This window comes from Mesoplodon mirus, assembly GCF_964341445.2.
Source record: "Mesoplodon mirus genome assembly, chromosome: 8".
In the NCBI taxonomy this organism is placed as follows: domain Eukaryota; kingdom Metazoa; phylum Chordata; class Mammalia; order Artiodactyla; family Ziphiidae; genus Mesoplodon; species Mesoplodon mirus.
The window spans coordinates 34,970,997-34,986,290 of record NC_138984.1 but is presented as its reverse complement, the minus strand read 5'-3'; the positions used below and the strand labels follow the sequence as shown (position 1 = coordinate 34,986,290).

Sequence of the window (15,294 nt, the reverse complement as noted above, 5' to 3'; positions counted from 1 at the left end):
TGCGAGCGCTTCCTCTAGTTGTGGCAAGCGGGGGCCACTCTTCATCGTGGTGCACGGGGCTCTCACTATCGTGGCCTCTCTTGTTGTGGAGCACAGGCTCCAGACATGCAGGCTCAGTAGTTGTGGCTCATGGGCCCAGTTGCTCCACGGCATGTGGGATCCTCCCAGACCAGGGCTCGAACCCGTGTCCCCCGCATTAGCAGGCAGATTCTCAACCACTGCGCCACCAGGGAAGCCCCATTTTTTTTTTCCTCTCACGATTGCTTTGGCTATTCAGTGTCTTTTGTGTCTCCATACAAATTTTAAGATTTTTCGTTCTAGTTCTGTGAAAAATGCCATTGGCAATTTGATGGGGATTGTGTTGAATCTGTAGATTGCTTTGGGTAGTATAGTCATTTTCGCAATATTGATTTTCCAATCCAAGAACATGGTACATCTCTCCATCTGTTTGTGTCATCTTTGATTTCTTTCATCAGTATCCTGTAGTTTTCGGAGTACAGGTCTTTTACCTCCTTAGGTAGGTTTATTCCTAGATATTTTATTCTTTTTGTTGCAATGGTGAATGGGATTGTTTCCTTAATTTCTCTTTCTGATCTTTCATTGTTAGTGTATAGAATGCAAGAGATTTCTGTGCATTAATTTTGTATCCTGCAACTTTACCAGATTCATTGATTAGCTCTAGTAGTTTTCTGGTGGCATCTTTAGGATTCTCTATGTATGGTATCATGTCATCTGCAAACAGTGACAGTTTTACTTCTTCTTTTCCAATTTGTATTCCTTTTATTTCCTTTTCTTCTCTGATTGCTGTGGCTAGGACTTCCAAAACTATGTTGAATAATAGTGGTGCGAGTGGACATCCTTGTCTTGTTCCTGATCTTAGAGGAAATGCTTTCAGTTTTTCACCATTGAGAATGATGTTTGCTGTGGGTTTGTCATATATGGTCTTTATTATGCTGAGTTAGGTACCCTCTGTGCCCACTTTCTGGAGGGTTCTTTTAATCATAAATGGGTGTTGAATTTTCTCAAAAGCTTTTTCTGCATCTATTGAGATGATCACATGGTTTTTCTTCTTCAGTTTGTTAATATGGTATATCACATTGATTGACTTGTGTGTATTGCAGAATCCTTGCATCCCTGGGATCAGTCCCACTTGATCATGGTGTATGATCCTTTTAAAGTGTTGGTGGATTCTGTTTGCTAGTATTTTGTTGAGGATTTTTGCATCTACATTCATCAGTGATACTGGTCTGTAATTTTCTTTTTTTGTGATGTCTTTGTCTGGCTTTGGCATCAGGGTGATGGTGGCCTCGTAGAATGAGTTTTGGAATGTTCCTTCCTCTGCAATTTTTTGGAAGAGTTTGAGAAGGATGGGTGTTAGCGCTTCTCTAAATGTTTTGTAGAATTCACCTGTGAAGCCATCTGGTCCTGGGCTTTTGTTTGTTGGAAGAGTTTTTTTTTGTTTGTTTTTGCGGTACACGGACCTTTCACTCTTGTGGCCTCTCCCGTTGTGGAGCACAGGCTCCGGACGTGCAGGCTCAGCAGCCATGGCTCATGGGCCCAGCTGCTCCATGGCATGTGGGATCTTCCCGGACCGGGGCACGAACCTGTGTCCCCTGCATTGGCAGGCGGATTCTCAACCACTGCGCCACCAGGGAAGCCCTGTTGGAAGATTTTTAATCACAGTTTCAATTCCATTACTTGTGGTTGTTCTGTTCATATTTTCTATTTCTTCCTGGTTCAGTCTTTGAAGGTTATACCTTTCTAAGAATTTGTCCATTTCTTCCAGGTTGTCCACCTTATTGGCACAGAGTTGCTTGTAGTAGTCTCCTAGGATGCTTTGTATTTCTGCGGTGTCTGTTGTGACTTCTTTTTCATTTGTAATTTTATTGATTTGAGTTCTCTCCCTCGTTTTCTTGATGAGACTGGCTAAAGGTTTATCAGTTTTGTTTATCTTCTCAAAGAACCAGCTTTTAGTTTTATTGATCTTTGCTATTGTTTTCTTTGTTTCTATTTCATTTATTTCTGCTCTGATCTTTATAATTTCTTTCCTTCTACTAACTTTGGGGTTTTTTTTTTTTGTTGTTTGTTGTTGTTCTTTCTCTGCTTCCTTTAGGTGTAAGGTTAGATTTTTTATTTGAGATTTTTCTTGTTTCTTGAGGTAGGATTTTATTGTTATAAAGTTCCCTCTTAGAACTGCTTTTGCTGCATCCCATAGGTTTTGGGCTGTTGTGTTTTTTTGTCATTTATCTCTAGGTATTTTTTAATTTCCTCTTTAATTTCTTCAGTGATCTCTTGCTTATTTAGTAGCATATTGTTTAGCCTCCATGTGTTTGTGTTTTTTACAGTTTATTTCCTCTAATTGATTTCTAATTTCATAGCACTGTGGTTGGAAAAGATGCTTGATACGATTTCAATTTTCTTAAATTTACCAAGGTTTGATTTGTGACCCAAGATATGATCTATCCTGGAGAATGTTCCATGTGCACTTGAGAAGAAAGTGTAATCTGCTGTTTTTGGATGGAATGTCCTGTAAATATCAATTAAATCTATCTGGTCTATTTTGTCATTTAAAGCTTGTGTTTCCTTATTTACTTTCTGTCTGGATGATCTGTCCATTGGTGTAAGTGAGGTGTTAAAGTCCCCCACCTTTATTGTGTTACTGTTGATTTCCCCTTTTTATAGCTGTTAACATTTGCCTTATGTATTGAGGTGCTCCTATCTTGGGTGCATATATATTTATAATTGTTATATCTTCTTCCTGGATTGATCCCTTGATCACTATGTAGTTTCCTTCTTTGTGTCTTGTAACATTCTTTATTTTAAAGTCTATCTTATCTGTTATGAGTATTGCTACCCCAGCTTTCTTTTGATTTCCATTTGCATGGAATATCTTTTTCCATCCCTTCACTTTCAGTCTGTATGTGTCCCTACGTCTGAAGTGGGTCTCTTGTAGACAGCGTATATACAGGTCTTGTTTTTGTATCCATTCAGTGAACCTGTGTCTTTTGGTTGGAGCATTTAATCCATTCACATTTAAGGTAATTATGCATATGTACGTCCCTATTACCATTTTCTTAATTGTTTTGAGTTTGTTTTTGTAGGTCTTTTTCTTCTCTTGTGTTTCCCACTTAGAGAAGTTCCTTTGGTATTTGTTGTAGAGCTGGTTTTGTTGTACTAAATTCTCTTACATTTTGCTTGTCTGTAAATCTTTTGATTTTTCCATCAATTCTGAATGAGATCCTTGCTGGGTAGAGTAATCTTGGCTGTAGCTTTTTCCCTTTCATCACTTTAAATATATTGGGCTCTCCCTTCTTGCCTGTGGAGTTTCTGCTGAAAAATCAGCTCATAACCCTATGGGGATTCCCTTGTATGTTATTTGTTGCTCTTCCCTTGCAGCTTTTAATATTTTTTCTTTTTTTTTAAGATTTATTATTTATTTATTTTTATTTTTATTTTTGGCTGTGTTGGCTCTTAGTTGTGGCACACAGGATCTTCATTGAGGCATGCAGAATTTTTCATTGCAGCGTGCAGACTCTTCGTTGTGGTGCACGGGCTTCTCTGTAGTTGTGGTGTGTAGGTTTTCTCTCTCTAGTTGTAGTACACAGGCTCCAGGGCGCATGAGCTCTGTAGTTGTGGCATGCAGGTTCCAGAGCACACAGGCTCTGTAATTTGTGGCACACGGGCTCTAGTTGAGGCATGTGAGCTCAGTAGTTGTGGCATGTGGGCTTAGTTGCCTTGCGGCGTGTGGGATCTTAGTTCCGTGACCAAGGATCGAACCCACGTCCCCTGCATTGTAAGGCAGATTCTTTACCACTGGACCATGAGGGAAGTCCCTAATATTTTTTCTTTGTATTTAATTTTTGATAGTTTGATTAATATGTGTCTTGGTGTGTTTCTCTTTGGGTTTATCCTGTATGGGACTCTCTGTGCTTCCTGGACTTGATTGACTATTTCCTTTCCCATATTAGGAAGTTTTCAACTAGAATCTCTTCAAATATTTTCTCAGGCCCTTTCTCTTCCTCTTCTTCTTCTGGGACTCCTATAATTCGAATGTTGGTGCGTTTAATGTTGTCCCAGTGGTCTCTGAGACTTTCCTCAATTCTTTTCATTCTTTTTTGTTTATTCTGCTCTGCAGCAGTTATTTCCACCATTCTATCTTCCATCTCACTTCTCCATTCTTCTGCCTCACTTATTCTGCTATTGATTCCTTCTAGAGTATTTTTAATTTCAGTTATTGTGTTGTTCATCACTGTTTGTTTGCTCTTTAATTCTTCTAGGTCCTTGTTAAACATTTCTTGTATTCTCTCCATTCTATTGCCAAGATTTTGGATCATCTTTACTATCCTTACTCTGAATTCTTTTTCAGGTAGACTTCCTATTTCCTCTTCATTTGTTTGGTCTTGTGGGTTTTTACCTTGCTCCTTCATCTGCAGCATATTTCTCTGTGTTCTCATTTTGTTTAACTTACTGTGTTTGGGGTCTCCTTTCTGCAGGCTGCAGGGTCGTAGTTCCTCTTATTTCTGGTGTCTGCCCCAGTGGGTGGGGTTGGTGCAGTGCCTTGTGTAGGCTTCCTGGTGGGGGGACTGGTGCCTGCATTCTGGTGGGTGGAGCAGGATCTTGTTCCTCTGGTGGGCAGGGCCACATCTGGTGGTGTGTTTTGGGGTGTCTGTGAGTGTAGTATGACTTTAGTCAGCCTGTCTGACTAAAGGCTGGGGTTTAGACTAATGGATGGGGTTGCGTTCCTGTCTTGCTAGTTGTTTGTTGTGAGGTATCCAGCACTGGAGCTTGCTGGCCCTTGGGTGGAGCTGGGTCTTACTGTTGAGATGGAGATCTCTGGGAGGGCTCTCACTGATTAATATTCCCTGGGGCCAGGAGTTCTCTGGTGGTCCAATATCCTGGACTCAGCTCTCCCACCTCAGAGGCTCAGGCCCAACCCCTGGCTGGAGCACCAAGACCCTGCAAGCCACATGGTGTGGAAGAAAAGGAAAAAAAAAAAAAAAAAAAGAACAGAAAGAAACCCCCAAGTCGAATGGTAAAAGCAAAACCAAACAGAAAAAAACAGACACACAAAGAAACACACACACACACACTCACAAGAAAAGAAAAAGAGAAAAAAGATGAGAGCAACCAAGCAAGTAAACTAACCCCAAAATGAAAACAAACACTAAAAACTAAACTATCAAAAAGAAAAACAAAAAACCAATCAAAAGCAGAAAGCAACCTAAAAAAAGGCAAAGAAAGCATAAAACAAACACACAAAAGAGATAAAAAAGGATAAAAACATAAGAAAGATGAAAACAAAAGGAAAAAATACAAAACAACAAAAAAGTGAAGTAAAAATTGAAAAATATAAAATATAGTTAAAAAGAAGATAAAAACAAAGCAAAACAAAGGAAAAACAAAAACAAGGAAAAAGCACACTATAATGACAAAGTAAAGTAGAAAGAGGAAAAAAAAATAAAGCAAAAAATATATTACAAATAAAAGCATAAAAAAGAAAAGAAAAAAATGAAATGAATAATAAAAACAATAGAACAAAGTGAAAAAAATTATAGTAATATTAATATTTTCCTGTGGCCTCACCTGTCAGTGTCCTTGCTCCCACAGTGAAGCACAGCCAATCCCTGCCTGCCCGGGAAGTCCTCCAGTACTTCTAGGTGGGTCTCTGGACCTGCTGTGGGCTCTGTGGGGTCAGCTCAGACTGACCTGGCCCAACTCTGGCGTGTACTTGCCCCCAAAGTCCACAGTTGCCCCCAAAGTCCACAGCCTCAATTGCACGAACACTCATTGTCTATTCAGATATTCCACAGATGCAGGGTTTACCAAGCTGATTGCAGGGATTTAATCCTCTGCTCCTGTGGCTGCATAGAGAGATTTCCCTTTCTCTTCTTTGGTCCCACTGCCCCTGGAGTTCAGCTTTGGTTTTGGTCCCATCTGTGCATGTGGGCCACCCTCAGGCGTCTGTTCTCCACCCAGGCAAGAGGGGGCAAAAGCAGTGGCTGATTAGGGCTCACTTGCTCACTCAGGCTGGGGAGAGGGAGGGCTACAGCAGTCACAACTGTGATCACTTCTGCATCTTTTTTTTTTCCGTTTTGTTTTAATTATTTATTTATTTATTGGGGTATAGTTGTTTTACAATGTTGTGTTAGCTTCTACTGTACAGTGAAGTGGAGTTCCCTGTGCTATATAGCAGGTTCTCATTAGTTTTCTATTTTCTACATATTAGTGTATATATGTCAATCCCAATCTCCCAATTCATCCCACCCCCACTTTCCCTGCTTGGTGTCCATACGTTTGTTCTCTACGTCTGTGTCTATATTTCTGCCTTGCAAACTGGTTCATCTGTACCATTTTTGTAGATTCCACATATATACGTTAATATACAATATTTATTTTTCTCTTTCTGACTTACTTCACTCTGTATGCAGATGACATTTGCATGTTAATGGACCTGTTCTCCTTATAGCACTGGCTACTTTTCACCTTCTCTGCACATTGGAAGATATAAAAGGAATTGTCAAAAGACAAAGACCCTGCAGCCCCAGGCCAGCATGTTTGAAACAGGGGCAGAGTTAGTTAGTGATAAGATTTCCCCTTATTCTGTGAACTGCAAGGATATTGTGTTCAAGGTGGTCTGTGAATTTTCTTTTTTTCTTTCTTTCTTTCTTTTATTTTTTTAACAAATCCTGACTTTATTTTTTAAAAATTTATTCTATTTATTTTTAAATTTTTAAAAAATTTTGGCTGCATTGGATCTTCTTTGCTGTGCATGGGCTTTCTCTAGTTGCAGCAAGTGGGGGCTACTCTTCGTGTGGTGTGTGGGCTTCTCACTGTGGTGGCTTCTCTTGTTGTAGAGCATGGGCTCTAGGCATGCGGGCTTCAGTAGTTGTGGCACACAGGCTTAGTTGCTCCACGGCATGTGGGATCTTCTCAGACCAAGGCTCAAACCCATGTCCCTTGCATTGGCAGGAGGATCCTTAACCACTCAGCCACCAGGGAAGTCCTGTGAATTTTCATTTTAAAAGGGACCTTATGTTGTCCTGGGTGCTACATCTTTCCTCACCAAAGCACCTTCCCTGCCTGTGTCATTCCAGATGTGTCACAATTGCTCATAAGGGAGGGCTCCCTTGAAATGCTGGCCATGTCGGACTCTCCAGGAGAAAAGGACAGTGAGTCACAGGTACCGGGAAATTCCCATTCCTTTTCCCCTTTGTGCTGCAGATTCTAATTATTGTGTTCCTGAGCTTCTTTTAGCTTCCAGATAAACTAATAAGGGACAGAAACTTATTGAAAATGTTGAGAACTGTAGAAAAAAATTCACAAAAGCACAAGTTCAAAATGTGACTTTTAAACTTTGAATTTTGAAAAGGTGATCTCTTTGGTTTCCCATGTGTTAAATTTCTATTTTAAAAGCAAAGATGTTGGAATAGTTGGAGGGCAGAGGGGTGGGGAGCCTCCAACCTGATCCTTTCAGCAGCTGCATCAGCCTAAATGGGAGAGGGCTTTGGGAGAAGAGTCAGCAGGATTAGAAAAAGCAAAGTCTTCTTTTAGCTTGGCATTTCAAAACAGTTTCTCCTTTGTGATTAGGTGTAAGCAGCACATGCTCACGATCTAGTTGTCTCTATGATCTCATCCCAATGAGCTGGCCCAAGAATTGCCTTTCTAGATATCACTTCTGTTTCTGTAACTTTCAGCAATTTACCACATTGTGACTCAGCAGCCCATTCACTCTTCCTTGTGGTGGGAAACAGAGGAAACCCTGTATGCCTAACGTCTAGTGGAGACTTGAAATTAAGCTTAGAAGAGACCGTTTATTAGTGGACTCCTGAGCAAATTACCAGACCTCTCTCAGTCTGAACATCAAGGATTAACTGAAGTCATGTGGCACTTTGTAAACAGTAAAAGCACTCTGCAAATGTCATCCCCACCCATCAGCTAATGACACTGAGTGCAAGAGAGATTCGTTAACTTGTCCAAAGTCTTAAGGTTATTAAGTAGTAGGAATTTGGCCCCCTAGTCTGGGGCCCTTTTCCCTACCTTGAGGAACTGCATGGACTTCCCAGTAAATGCTAAATATCTCAGCACTGAAACAACCCCAGGGAAGTCAGGAGGTCACAGGGTCACCTCTGATTGATACTGTCAAGTAGTAGAGTCTGGATACTGTAATTTGTAGCACAGCCAAGACCTGCCTGCCCAGCACATCTGTCTCCTTGAGTCACTGTGGTCCTGAGATCCAGATTAAGCCATCAGCTTGAAAAATCCTGGGACCATGCTATGCCGTGTGATGGGCAGGCCCTCACCTGTTAGCCCAGAAGCATGGATGAGTTGAGCAGAGAGCCGAGGGAATCATAAGGTCTCAAAGGGGCAGCCCAAAGACAGCACCAAGACAGTCATTCACCCAGCAACTCCTGATTGAGCTCTCACAAATTAATAATAATCCTAGTCCCTGGCACAGATGTTCACTGCCTTGAGCAGAAATGAGAATAAATAATACCAATACAATGTGGTGACAACACTATTAATATAAGTGCAAATGCTCAGGAGGCCCAAGTATTGGGACACTGACTTTCCACACTAACTGTGGGGAAGAAGTCTGTGATCCTTGTCGGGGGATGAGTGGAAACTAGTTCCTTAGGGGAGCAGTGCCAAGTTGGGGTGGGGCTATGGAAAGTGCACTTGCATCCCAGTTTGGCTTAGGTGATGCCTAACCTCTTACTAGGGAGTTGTTTGTTCACGTCTCAAGTGTTTGATCCACAGAGTCAGCTCCTGGGTTGGATTTTTGTTTTCCAGACATCGAACACAGTTTACCGAATGAAAAGCAAACCTCGGGGATACTGTTTGATCTTTAACAATTATGATTTTAGCATAGCAAGGAAGGATGTGCCCAAACTTCACAGCATTAAGGATAGGAATGGAACAGACTTGGATGCAGGTACAGTAGAACCCAAAAGAGAAATGAAATATTTCTAATATCTATGTTTTTGTCAAAAGGGGAGAACAAAAGCTGTATCAACAGGGCCACGTGTTTCAAAAAGATGGATATAACTGTATTTCCCTGTGGAGGTGAACAACATTCTTACATACTTGTTAGTTTTCTGCTTTTGTTTTTTTTTAATTAATTTTAAAAATCAAAGCAATGTATATATAAAGATAAAATATCAAATCTTACTAAAAGGCTTATAAAAAGCAACAATAAAGTTTGTTTTTAATTCAACTAAATGAATAGAGCCTCTATAGAATGTATTAGGTGTTGGGTGAAAACATTGCTTTGGTATCAAGACCATTTACGGAAGTTGTGTTTATAAAAGTTGGGCTATGAGTGCAGCAGAAATTGAGTCCTTAACAGAAATAGCATTTTCAAATGTTAAACTAAACAGAAAGTCTTTGGCTCAGCCTTTTTCAGCTAAGATTGAGAGCTTACAAGTTAAATGAAAAATAATTTGCATCATGTGAACATAGAAATGACTACAACTAAAAGCAATAAAAGAAATAATTCAACCCAACCATTGTGATATTAAGAATTTTTACTTGATCAAAGAATTTTTGAAAATGGTGTTTATGAGTCATAACATCAGGTAATTACTTATTTTTTAAATAAAGTAGTTTAGAAAATAAGATAGCTTGATTTTAATCATAAGGACTCTGTGAATGGTTTCTGTTAACATTTGTTTATTCAAGCAAATCTATTCTAAGGTTTTAAAAAGCCACAGAACCTAAGTTCACTGACTACATCATTCATCATCATATATCTTGGTATTGAAGAAAAGGTTTCAGGCTTTCGATTTTCATTTACTTAATATTTACCATTAAAACATTTTTTATTAAAATGGCATTGATTGTATTTCTGATCAAGGGTATAAAGTAGCAGTATGTAGGATGAATAAGTTTAGCAATCTACTGTACAGCATGATGGCAATAGTTGATAATGCTGTATTGAACATGAGAAATATGTAAAGAGACTATATTTCAGGTGTTCTCATCACACACACATACACATGCAAACAAAAGGTAACTGAGTGAGGAGGTATATTATTAGCTTAACTGTAGTAATCATTTCACTATTCATATCATAATGTTGTACGCTTAAATATATGCTATTTTTATCTAAATTAATCAGACAGGCAGCCTGAAAAAGGTTGAAAGACTTTGACTAGATCAATTAGAGCATTTGGGGAAAAATAATGTTAAGCATGTAGAAAACAAAGCAATGAAAAAATAATGCTATTGCTAATTCCAGGAAAGACAAAAAGTTTAATAAGAAAGGAAGCATAATTAAAGAATATTATGTTTACATAGTATTAGTAATACATATATTTCTATTGCTTCAACAAAAATTTGTAAATGTATAAGAACACCAAGCATTCATCACCCACAATAGGAACTCAATACAAATGTCTAAAATTTATAAACGAATAAATAGAAATGAGCCCAAATTCATTACAAAATGGAGGCTAATACCCCCAAAAAAATAATAGCTAAAAGTTGAAAGTGGTTTCCTTCATGGAAATGGCTGGGCAGAACATGACTGGATAAAAGGACGAGTAGAGGGGGGTAGCTTTTTTGTAATAAGTCTTTTAGTACTACTTGACTTTTAAAACATTCATATCTCGTATTTTGATGAACAATTTTGAGAGGGTTCAGGATAAAATAAGTATGGATCTTTTATTAAAAATTTGTTTTTGCTTTTTTTCTGATTATGTAAGGATTAGTTACTTTTTAGATTGGTTAGGTAGTAAGCCTAATTAATAGCTTACCCATCTTGTAGACTAGTTGAGAAAAGACAACAGGCCAACAATAGCAGTTTCCTTCTCTTTTGCCTCAGGGCTGGGAAATATTTGCAGCTAGTGGCAGTAAATATTGGAAGTCTGTGGAATCCAGTCACTAATATAGAGGGTCTTGTTTTTAAGTTCTGGTTCAGATTCTTATCTGATCAATGTTCTCTCTAGTCCTGGGTTGTGGTCTGGGAATTCTTGCGGTGTAATATGACTTTTTTTGTTTCACTTTTCAGAGGCTTTGAGAAAGACCTTTAGTGAGCTTCATTTTGAGATAGTGCATTACAAAGACTACACTGCGAAGAAAATCTGTGAGGTTCTGAAATCCTACCAAAGCATGGACCACAATAACAAGGACTGCTTCATCTGCTGCATCCTCTCCCATGGAGACAAAGGCATCATCTATGGCTCCGATGGGCAGGAAGCCCCCATCTATGAGCTGACCTCTTACTTCACTGGTTCAAAGTGCCCTTCCCTTCTTGGCAAACCCAAAATCTTTTTTATTCAGGCTTGTCAAGGGGATAACTACCAGAGAGGTATAGCTATTGAAACTGACTCAGAACAGAAGGAAGCCTATTTAGAAATGGATTCATCACTTCAGAAGAGATATATCCCAGATGAGGCTGACTTTCTGCTGGGGATGGCCACCGTGAACAACTGTGTTTCCTACCGAAGCACCATGGAGGGGACCTGGTATATCCAGTCACTTTGCCAGAGCCTGAGAGAAAGATGTCCTAGGTAATTTTTGCTTATTCAACACTTCATTCATCTTTAAATGTCTAGCTGTGGATCACATAACTGTAATTCTCAGGTCAGTTGCGGAGTGGGAAAGAGGGCAAGTTTACCGATGGAAAAAACTGAAATACTTACTGAGGAGTTTCTTTTATTTAGCACCTCAAAGGACAATCAGCATATCGTAGAGTAGGAAAGATGGCAAAGTCATATAGTTCATCTCTGTCTTTAGGCAGAAATATGACTGAACCCATTCAACCAGTTTGGAATTTCCATGTGTAACATCCTCCAACCCTGTCAAAAGTTCTATAATAGCTGACCAAACTCGGACCCTCTTGTGGGAGATAAGTGCTAAAGATCAGAAACTTTTTCTATTCCCACAAATTTGGCCTGCTTTGAAGCCCACAAAATGTGGGAAAATAACTTTCCCTCATTTATTATCTTATGTTTCCTTTATTTAAATGATGGTTTTGTACGGCACAGTTCACCAAATGCACACACAACCAGCAGATAAATAGCAAGGAATCCTCTGTAGGTTGCTTCTAGTTCCGTGTCTCATTATGTTTTAAGTGTATGAAGAGCAAGAATTTCCCATGGCAGATAAAGGACTGAACCATAACATCCACACTACATTTTCATTTTGTAACTTAGACCACGAATCCTGCGAGGTTCCAAGGGGCTAGCTATAGAAGTGAATAAACAGGTTGCCCAACTAAACTGATAAGAGAAGCTGGTGAGAAAGCAGTGGGGTGGCTGCAGGAGACTTTCAATTTCCACTTGCCTAAAGTTTGATGCGGCCACAGATAAATCCACAGAAGCAATGCCAATTTGAGTCAGAGGACGTTGGGGGGCGTTGAGGCGACTGGGGGTAAGTGACACAATACATGGAGCAGAGTGAGGTGCAAATAGGTCAGGAGGCAAAGAAACCAAATCTGATATTGACAGTGAAGTTTCTGATGGGCATAAGATATTAAGTTCTGAGACAACTTCTTTACCTAGAAAGCCGTGGTAGGTCTTGGTTTAACGTCTTGTTATTTCAAATGCCTGTTGTTTTGAGGGAAATAACTATCACTAATCACAGCAGATGATAGGGTTTACCAGTTGATTTTTCCCCCCATAGATGGTCACAAGGTTATGTTATGTTTTTCAGGGGTGAAGATATTCTCACCATCCTCACCAAGGTGAACTTTGAAGTAAGCAATAAGGATGACAAGAAAAATATGGGCAAACAGATGCCACAACCTACTTTCACACTGAGAAAAAAACTCTTCTTTCCCCTTAATTGATGCTATTGTTTAGTTGCATAACTAAACAATAGTGAAAATGCTGCTATTTTATTCTTTCTTTTTTTTTTTTTCTTGATAGATGGAAGTGGAGGGAATGGGAGGGCAATATAATTTTCATGCAAATTCAAGCTAAATCTCTGGCTTTGCAATAGCTAGACAGTCATAGCTGTAGGCATGATTAATTGTGTTTTTAATTTGATGAAAAGGTTTAAAAATGAACTTATAGTAGATACAAAAAGTATAGTAAGTTTAAAAGAAATGTCAAAGATCACTGAGGGGGATATTTGCGATCTGACCTGGCTAAAAAAACCCCTCATGTGTTGAGGTTGAGGATATAATGCTCCCACATCCGGCCTGATTGCTGGTGGCGAGTGTGACAAGCTATCCCAGGAACATGTGAGCTTCCTCTCCTGCGCCGCTTTGCTTTTCAGTGGTGAAAGCATCACTGTTTAGACTTAGATTTCAAAAACCTAAGCATGATTGTCCTTGTTTTTATTACTCATAAGTACAGTATTCAACTCACTTTTAAGAGGAATGATGTTAATTGGATATTGGGCTTCCCTGGTGATGCAGTGGTTGAGAATCTGCCTGCCAATGCAGGGGACACGGGTTTTAGCCCTGGCCTGGGAAGATCCCAAATGCTGCGGAGCAACTAGGCCCGTGAGCCACAACTACTGAGCCTGCGCGTCTGGAGCTTGTGCTCCGCAACAAGAGAGGCAGCGACAGTGACAGGCCCGCGATGAAGAGTGGCCCCCGCTCGCCGCAACTAGAGAAAGCCCTCACACAGAAACGAAGACCCAACACAGCCAAAAAGAAAGAAAGAAAGGAGCTTTCATTAAAAAAAAAATAATAATAAACAGAAACCTCACTTAAATAGATTAGGGAGACCAGAAGGGGGAGCTCTCATTCCCTGAGATGGTAGCAGAGCCCAACAGGAAGAAAGACTTATTCTTTCCTGGTAAGAACTCAACCAGTGAAAGGCCATGGACTCTGTTTACCATAGCCCTCCCCACTTACTTTTATCCTCTATAAAAACATTCTTCTTCCCTTGCTGTGTGGGGCCTTGCATATGGCTTGCCATGGTTGCAGACCCCAAATTGCAATTTTTTGCTGATATGCAATAAACCCTTCTTTCCTGGAGAGATAACTGGCAGTCTGTTTGTTTTAGGTCAACATTTTTGGTGGTCCATATGGGGACCAGAGAAGATCCTCAATGGCTCTGGGCTTGTGGGCAAAAAAGTGTGGTACCCACAATCAAGCCCATTGAGTTCACTGTTTTCCTCAATGACCCTGGAGTTTGAAGGTACATCTTTCTCCTGGATCTGAGCTCATGTCCTCTTTGCCGTTTGAAGCTCTCCGGGCTTTATTCAGGATCTATTTTAAGGTTTTATCTTTCTTGTTAAGGCCTTGTTCTATGTGCAAGAACTTGTTTGGCACTTTGGTCTGATTTTGAGATTAAACTGTTTCTACTGAAGCTGGTTGAGAAGTTGTCAGCCCATTCCTTTGGGAACAGGAGCTGCTTCACTGAAACTGTGTCAGTTCAGCTGTTGGCCCATTCCTTTGGTACAGGGGCTGTTCTCTGGAAACTGGCTGAAAACCCTCTGGTCTGGCTCCTTTGGGATCAAGCTGTTTCCTTAGAACTGGCTGGTATTAGCTTGTAGGCTGTTTGAGTTGCAAGCTGTTTGAAAATTATTCTTTTATTCCAGAGAAAAACCTCTGAGAAATGGGGCCCCAGTTATCTAAATATTTTGATGTTGCCCCCCACCCTCACCACAGGGACTCCAGCCAATTTTATGTTTAGAAACTGTGGTCCTTCCTCATGTGCATTTTTAGCTAAATGGACTGACCCAATCAAAGGCAAGTTAGGATCTCAACAGCCATCACAGGGAACTTTTGAAATCCCCAAACTTAATTTTCCTAAAACCAAATTGGACCACAATAGTTCAAAAATTTCTAGAACTGAGTGGAATGCTTATTTCGAGGCTTCCAAATACTATCAGGAGTCTAAAATTGCCTCTCTGCAAAATAAGATCTTAAGGTTAACTGAGGCAAACAAATAAGTAAAGAAAGATAAAATGGCTCCTGAAGCTTCAGGCTCTTGTTCTTTGGCTTCTTTGTCTCAGGCTCCATCTCTGACCCCATCTTGAGTCTCTCCCTTGGCTCCCTGTGACCAGGCTCTGCCTCTGGCACCATCTTCCTCCTTCCCTTCTATGCTGCCTGTACTTCCTCTATATCCTTAGTTCCCCTATACTAATTCCTTTACTGAACTTCCCCTTCTTTCTGAAATTCTCCCCACTCCTTTTTCCTCTGAACTTGTCAGAACCTGTCCCTTTAAAATTAAGCTGTCTGAGGATCCAGAGCCTTAATTTCTCATACTCCTTGGACTAAAGCTGAACTGTTAACCATAGTCAAAGATTCACCCAAAGTAACCAAAGACCCTCACAGATTTGCTCAGGAATTTACTATAGTCATTCGAACTTGCTGACCTGGTTTCTCTGACTTAT

The 15,294-nt window shown here is 40.0% G+C and overlaps 1 protein-coding gene across 4 annotated transcripts in view; it reads left to right on the top strand.

Moving 5' to 3' along the window:
- CASP8 (caspase 8) overlaps window positions 1-13,937 on the top strand; it is a 31,978-nt gene extending 18,041 nt beyond the window's left edge. For all 4 annotated transcript variants that reach the window (XM_082631481.1, XM_082631483.1, XM_082631480.1 and 1 more), the window contains 4 exons: window positions 7,095-7,180; window positions 8,791-8,932; window positions 11,009-11,510; window positions 12,655-13,937. In XM_082631481.1, the coding sequence (XP_082487607.1) occupies window positions 7,095-7,180; window positions 8,791-8,932; window positions 11,009-11,510; window positions 12,655-12,790 (866 nt within the window). In that variant the 3' untranslated portion in view covers window positions 12,791-13,937. The remainder of the gene's footprint in view (window positions 1-7,094; window positions 7,181-8,790; window positions 8,933-11,008; window positions 11,511-12,654) is intronic.
- Window positions 13,938-15,294: the final 1,357 nt, after the last annotated feature.